This window comes from Silene latifolia, chromosome 7 (genome assembly GCF_048544455.1).
Source record: "Silene latifolia isolate original U9 population chromosome 7, ASM4854445v1, whole genome shotgun sequence".
Taxonomy (NCBI): domain Eukaryota; kingdom Viridiplantae; phylum Streptophyta; class Magnoliopsida; order Caryophyllales; family Caryophyllaceae; genus Silene; species Silene latifolia.
In genome coordinates this window covers 43,318,538-43,325,069 of record NC_133532.1, presented here as the reverse complement: position 1 = coordinate 43,325,069, position 6,532 = coordinate 43,318,538, and the positions used below count along the sequence as shown (strand labels likewise).

Sequence of the window (6,532 nt, the reverse complement as noted above, 5' to 3'; positions counted from 1 at the left end):
GGCTCATTCCAAACCCATACCTCATACCTTTATGAGTTGAACCAAACACTGATTCGCCGAGTCGGGTTTTGTTTAGGTTATAACCTTGTACAGAGTATTGTTTACTATTAGCACATGGTGATTATGAGACGACACGGTTTGCTACTCGCTAGCAGTTTGTGAAGAAAATTACTCATATATTATCACAGGTGAGTGTCCAACATTAATAGAAGAGGAGATGAGTTACCACTTTATAAGGCAATGCTCTATTTACTCTATTGCTAATTGGTTTTAGAGTGTAACCTCCTTACCATATGAAGCGGACTCTTTCTCCTCCATTGGAGTGCGGCCCACGCCTGTTACATGATTTAACACAGTTCGGGCTCGACTCGAGAACTTAACAAGCCAAGCTGAGCTAACTTTGGCTCAACTCGAGTTCGTGTGATTAGATAATATATTACTCTTATTCTTTAAACACAAATTCTCATTGAAGACATGATATATCCGTCACAAGCTGAAGACGGATACCATTTTACCTCACAATGTATCCACTTTTTCTCTCTCTGCAACACTATTCATGTGGTCCCCTTTCCCCACTAACCCATTTTGTTACCATTTTATCTCACAAAATATCCGTCATAAATGGTAACCCGTCACAAGGGAGACCAATTGTTCTTTAAAATATTTTATCATGAATTTATTTTTATATCACCATATCAAATGGTTTCATTGATTTGCCAATATTTTTTTATTGAGTATATGTAAACTTTGAATCCGGTTATAGGGAAATATCGAAAGAAAAAAGATGAAAATTCAATTATCGAACTCTCGAGCTCGAGTTTAAGCTCGAGAGCTTTGATAATGAGCTCAGATTTGAAGCTCGGGTGAGCTCAAGATCAACTTGAGCTCGAGTTTAGCTTCATGAGCACAAACCTGGCTTTTGTCAAGCTTTGCTTGTGCTTGGCTCGTTATCAACTTATCACCCCTAAGCACGACCAATATTAGTTTTGCATTTTTTTTTCTAACATGATAATCTTAGTATGTGTCTTCATCTCTTAACTAATACTTCACCAGTCTCAATTATTTGTGTTTTTTATTTTATTTTTATTTTTTTCTGTGAAGAGTAAGAGCAACTAAAAGGTAAACAAATGATTGGAACAACAAAGTAGTATCCATTTGGACAAGCTTATTAACAACTCAACTTTTTATTCAGGGTCTATGAACAAGACAGGGCCAAAGGCGAGCCTTAATTCAAATACCTCGCTATGGTTAGCAGGGGCTATGAATCTATCGATGGTGTAGCAATAAACCAGAATAGATTCTCCCAGTCGATGCCAAGCTATCGACAGGGACAGACTGTAAACTCCCTGCCAATATTGTAGTACTTGAAGAATTCTTTTGTGTATTTGTCAGCCACAAATCCCCAGCTGTTGGATCTAATCCTCCACAAAAAGTGGGGAATTCAGCGTTTACTCCATACCAGGCAGGTATTCAAGATCGTATAACCTCAACTAAGGGTTTTAATGAGACGAGACAGCTCGCGAGCAACTCGAGCCCGGCTCGGTCAAAGCTCGGATCCAGCTCGAGTTTTGATTCTTGAGCACAGGCCGAGCAAGGCCAAGCTCGGGCTCGGCTCGTTAACACCCCTAACCTCAACGAGGTAATCTACAAGTAAACAACTTACAATGATTAACCCTTCACTTGGACTGTACTCATGAACCAGCCACTGTAGGCATGTAACCTCTTCAACAATGAAACTAACATTTCTTGCTCAATACTCAATAGCATAGAAGTCACAGGTCAGACCAACAAAAGACAATTCGACCCTGCTCACAGAGAAATGAGGGATGCAAGTCGGCAAGTCGCAAGGACATGAACACGCCATGAATAGCTCTAAACATAAAATTAAGACTGATAATAGTCCAGCATAATAGCAAACTACATTCACAAAGCGTTTTACATCTCCATAGTGTTTTTTTTTAAGGAAAACACTAAGAAATCCTACTTGAGCTAAGCGACTTGAATTTTGGCATTGGGCGTGACCATTCTTCTACCACCATCTCCACAAAGCTTGATCAACTCGTATCAGATTTGTCAAGAGCTGCCAAAATACAATAGAAGTAGAGCTGATCAAATGGCCCAAGCCCATTGGCCCTACCCGGCCCGGCCCGGTTTTTTGAAGGGCTTGGGCCTTTAGTTTTGGCCCAAAAAGCCCATGGGCCGGCCTAAAAAGGCCCAAAATATTTTGGGGCCGGGTTTGGGCCAAGCGTTTGGCCCAAATTTTGGCCCGGCCCGGCCCATATTTATTAATAATGAATATTTTTCTAATAAAAGCTATTAAAGTAGCGTTAAAGTTATACTCAACTCGTTACAAACTCAAGTATATTTTTTTAGATTTATAAAACAAAGTATACATAACATAAATCATATCTAAGAATGCATGATTAAGCATTCTAAAGTGGCGATTTTTGTCATTATTTTATTTTAGAGAGCAATTAATATGCATTTCATCATATTTTGTGCAATTTTATACACTATGAATGTTTTAAAAGTTGTAATTGAAGGTATTACGCTAATTATTTCCTAGGGTAAGTCGTAAATTTTAGGGCCCGAAAAAGCCCATTTAGGCCTAAAAGCCCGCATTAGCCCATAAGGGCCGGGTTTGGGCTTGATAAATAAGTCCACGCATCTGGGCCGACCCGGCCCGGCCCACACAAATGGGCCGGTTTTATTAGAAGGGTCCGGCCCAAGCCCGCATTGGCCCGGCCCATGATCACCTCTAAATAGAAGTTAGTAAGTGGCGACCTTGAAACGATAATACACACAAGAATACCTGGAGGTCAATGTAAAGGTCAAGTGGATCCATGTGTGACTGTGTGTTGTGTATATTGGGAGAAAAAAAAGTTAGGGGACGGAAATTACTGTTGTAGTTCAACAGCTTCTCAATCAGGTCCACATGGGTCATGAGCATTCTCCTGCAACAGTAACGGACCAGTCCCAACGCATCAAGAGCATCTCTGTTTCAAACGAGTCATAAGTTAGATGAGAGCACCTTCTAATTCTGTTACCTTGAACTAACAAAATCAAATCAAGTGTGAAACAAGTCTTTCCAACAAAAAGTAGAAAGCGACAATAGTCAAAGAAACAATAGAAAAAAGCTAGTAGAGGTAACTATTATTAACACGGTGAAGAAAGAACGCTAGACAAACGTTGTAGCATTTAACCCAACTCTGGGACTCACTTCTCTGCTATAGAATAAAACATGAAAGTCAAAGGAAAGAAATAACTGAAGGCAGACTCAGGAAGACCCACAGAAGCACTTGGCTCATTTCACCCACAGAGAGATACTCCCTCTATTTCGATCAAAAAGTCCCATATATCCAACTTTGGGAGGGAGAATTTTAAAGATGGTTGTTATTGCCAGAAATAGAGGGAGTACAACTTAGACGGTCCACACGGTTCAGTTGGTGTAATGTTGTGAGTTGCAAGAAAGTTCTGGATTTGAGAGAACTGAACACCGAATGACCTTTTGTTCTTTCATTGTCATTTATCAATGGCAACTTAATTGCAATATTAATAGGTACCCTAAACAATACCTGGTTGAGCTTTCTGCTCAATTTGAACATGATAATATTTACGCAGTACATACAAATGAGAGTTGGAAAAACAGAGGAGTTGTTGAACAGGAAGAATCTGGACCTACCCCAGAAAGACGACTCAAACGGCCTAAAACCAGACCCATTACAAACCTACATTATGGTGAAGCAAAGCATTGTAGCCGAAACCGACCTTGAACCAACGCCCAATAAAACTGAACTTCCTCACCGGAGTACCGAACCACCCAATTGCTTGTTCTAAAAATAAGAACTTAGATAATAACCTCCACAAATTGCTAAGTAGCCAGGACAAAACTTTATACAACATGAAAGACGTAACAAATTAGATCAACAACCTACACATATCTTGATAGCAAGGTGACAACTATATACAAAATGAATCCCTAAAACTCAACTCAAAATTACTCATGCAGCTATGAACCAAAACAAATTGTATGTCCTAAAGGTAGTAAGTATTAAGTTTATCATTGCTTGTCAAAAACAATGTTGTAGAAGCCTTTTCATACATACAACACATCCAATCTTTCATCACTATCGCTTATGCTAGTTTAGCACTTCATTAAACAAGAGCAGTCTAAGGTAGGATATAATCATTTACTCTCTCTGTCCCGGTCATTTGTTGTCCTTTTCCATTTTGGGGTGTTTCAGTTAATTGTTGTCCTTTCTATTTTAAGAATGAACTTGATGAGCAATTTGTTCCACTTGTTATTTAGTAATTGGCCCCTTCCTCTTTCTTTGGTCTTTGTGCCAAAACAAACGGACAACAATTGACAGGGACGGAGGGAGTACTTTACAACACGCACCGGAGTTGATTTCTACATAACTTGAGAAAATTGTTTATGCTGAACACTGAAACATATTATCACAATACCGTAACCAATTTAGAGATTCATTTGGCTTTATTACATCACAAACAAATAATCCGTCATGTGCTTTACTAGACATGAAAATGAAAACTATTGGAAAATTCAAGAGTAGACACACTGAGCTAATCAGACAAAGAAAGCCCTAAATAAATACCAAAATAGAGAAACTCAAAACCACGCCTATCGCCAATCGGCATTAAAGCCCTAATTTTCAAACATTAGGATATTTCAAACACAAGAAGGTATAATTTGAAAAACGTATACAATCAAATGGAATAGACGAGTAATAAAATAGGTTACGGACCCTTCAGAATAATCAGCTTGGAGAAGGTCGAGGTAGGTATCCCACTTATTGCCAATAACCTGTTGAACAATTGGTTGACAAATTAAAAGCTGGTTACATACAAATAAGAAATGATAAGAAAAAAGAGGAAAGAAATTAGGGTTTAGGAAAAAGCTTAAAAGTATGAAAGAAGAATGAATACCTTGCCGCAGGTGAAACACCGTACTGGGATTATCATCTTTCCTCTTGTTTTTCTCACTCGCAGCTCTTCCCAAATACGGCTCCGCTGGTTAAGGACTAGTTTCTTATAGACGACTGCTTTTATAGTCTCTCCCCTTTATTTTTCTAAATAGAGGGCGGCTTTGTTCCTATTTTTTTTTTTTTAAATCGCTACCGGTGGTGTGCACTAACAAGCTCAAAATTTAGAATGCATAAATACTAAAAACAATTATTTGGTGTATTTAATTTTAGTTGATAAAATAATAGGGCAAATCTGATGTCAGTAATGTTAAGAAACCATTTGGTGGAGTTTTAAGATCGTTTTTATACTCTAACACGCCTTCCCACACAAATGCCGTTTGGGCTTGAGGTGTGGATGCAACTGTAGGTCTCCTCATACCTTGTGCTCCGTAATCATTACTCTTATATGTCAAACCTATCATCAAGGAACTCATTACCCAAGTAATTAACTTCCCTAGTAATTATCATCCGATTAAAATTTACCCCCTAATCAATCAATCAATCAATCAATCAATCAATACTATCAATACTATATATTAATTCCAGAAACCAAGGGACTTGAATGTAATTAAATAAAGTTATACAAATTAATTATACTATATAGTTTTAAATCACTAGCACCGTGTGATGGACCCGATTAAGGGATCTCAATGCAAATATTATATAGTTTGGGTTAAAATTAAATTATATAAAAATTTGGTAATTTTCCTAAACATTAATAAGACACTAAAACATGGTCAATTTCCTTAAAATAAAATAATTAATTAAGATGGTCAATTTACGTAAATTTAAATAATTAATTAAGATGGTCAATTTCAAGAAAACTAAAAGAAAGAAGATGCTTCGTAATTTTCCTAAATATTTATAGAATACTAAAACATGGTCAATTTTCTTAAAATAAAATAATTAATTAGTATTAACATGCACACTTATGGTATTAATTATTATCATCATAAAATTATATATTAAATTTAAAATTTATGCAATTTTTTTAAACTTTATAGTTTATTGGATGTATTAACTAATTAACATAAAAATAATAATATAAGTAGGTTATAAATAATTCAAGTTAGATTCCATAATATATAATATTGCATAGTTCTTTCGATTTGATTTAACGCATATATGTAATATATTTATATAAATATATAATCCTCTTAAAATTGCATGGCTAAATAGTATAAGTAACTTCGTCAGTAATATGATAGTAATCACTCATTTAAATAGTAAAAATAACAATATTATCGGCGAGATTAGTGAGAGTGGTAGAAACAACAACGGGAGTAGTAAAATAATCAATATTAATGTGACAATAGTGAAAGTAACAATAATTACGGCGGGAGTTGTGAAATTATCATATTAATGCGGCAGTAGTGACAGTAACAATAATTATGGCAGAAGTAGTGAAAGTAACAATGATTACGGGCAAATATTGAAATGTTATTACTATTGTTTCATTAATAAGAGTAAAATATAATAACGGGAGTAGTGAATTTGTCTCAACATTTATTTCATCGTAATTTTAGAATATGTCATAGAAAAATATA

The 6,532-nt window shown here is 36.1% G+C and overlaps 1 protein-coding gene across 2 annotated transcripts; it reads right to left on the bottom strand.

Annotated features, from left to right (window-relative positions):
• Nucleotides 1–1,848: 1,848 nt before the first annotated feature.
• On the bottom strand, nucleotides 1,849–5,153 carry LOC141592093 (DNA-directed RNA polymerase subunit 10-like protein). Of its 2 annotated transcripts, none has more exons than XM_074412681.1 (4): nucleotides 4,948–5,153; nucleotides 4,767–4,825; nucleotides 2,902–2,996; nucleotides 1,849–2,080 (listed from the first exon to the last, which is right to left on the bottom strand). In XM_074412681.1, exons 1-4 carry the CDS (start codon nucleotides 4,981–4,983, stop codon nucleotides 2,055–2,057), a joined length of 216 nt encoding a protein of 71 aa, XP_074268782.1. In that variant the 5' UTR covers nucleotides 4,984–5,153; the 3' UTR covers nucleotides 1,849–2,054. The 2 variants fall into 2 exon arrangements, with proteins under 2 accessions (XP_074268782.1, XP_074268781.1); XM_074412680.1 differs by having other exon boundaries at nucleotides 2,813–2,996; nucleotides 4,948–5,083.
• Between the last annotated feature and the right edge of the window lie 1,379 nt (nucleotides 5,154–6,532).

What these genes read in the sequence shown, in the direction of transcription:
- LOC141592093 (XM_074412680.1), bottom strand. Translation starts at nt 4,983, where the DNA reads ATGATAATCCCAGTACGGTGTTTCACCTGCGGCAAG. An exon ending in GGTGTTTCACCTGCGGCAAG is followed by an intron (nt 4,826 to 4,947) that starts GTATTCATTCTT and finishes ATTGTTCAACAG; the next exon opens with GTTATTGGCAATAAGTGGGA. An exon ending in ACCTTTACATTGACCTCCAG is followed by an intron (nt 2,081 to 2,812) that starts GTATTCTTGTGT and finishes GTATTTTGGCAG; the next exon opens with CTCTTGACAAATCTGATACG.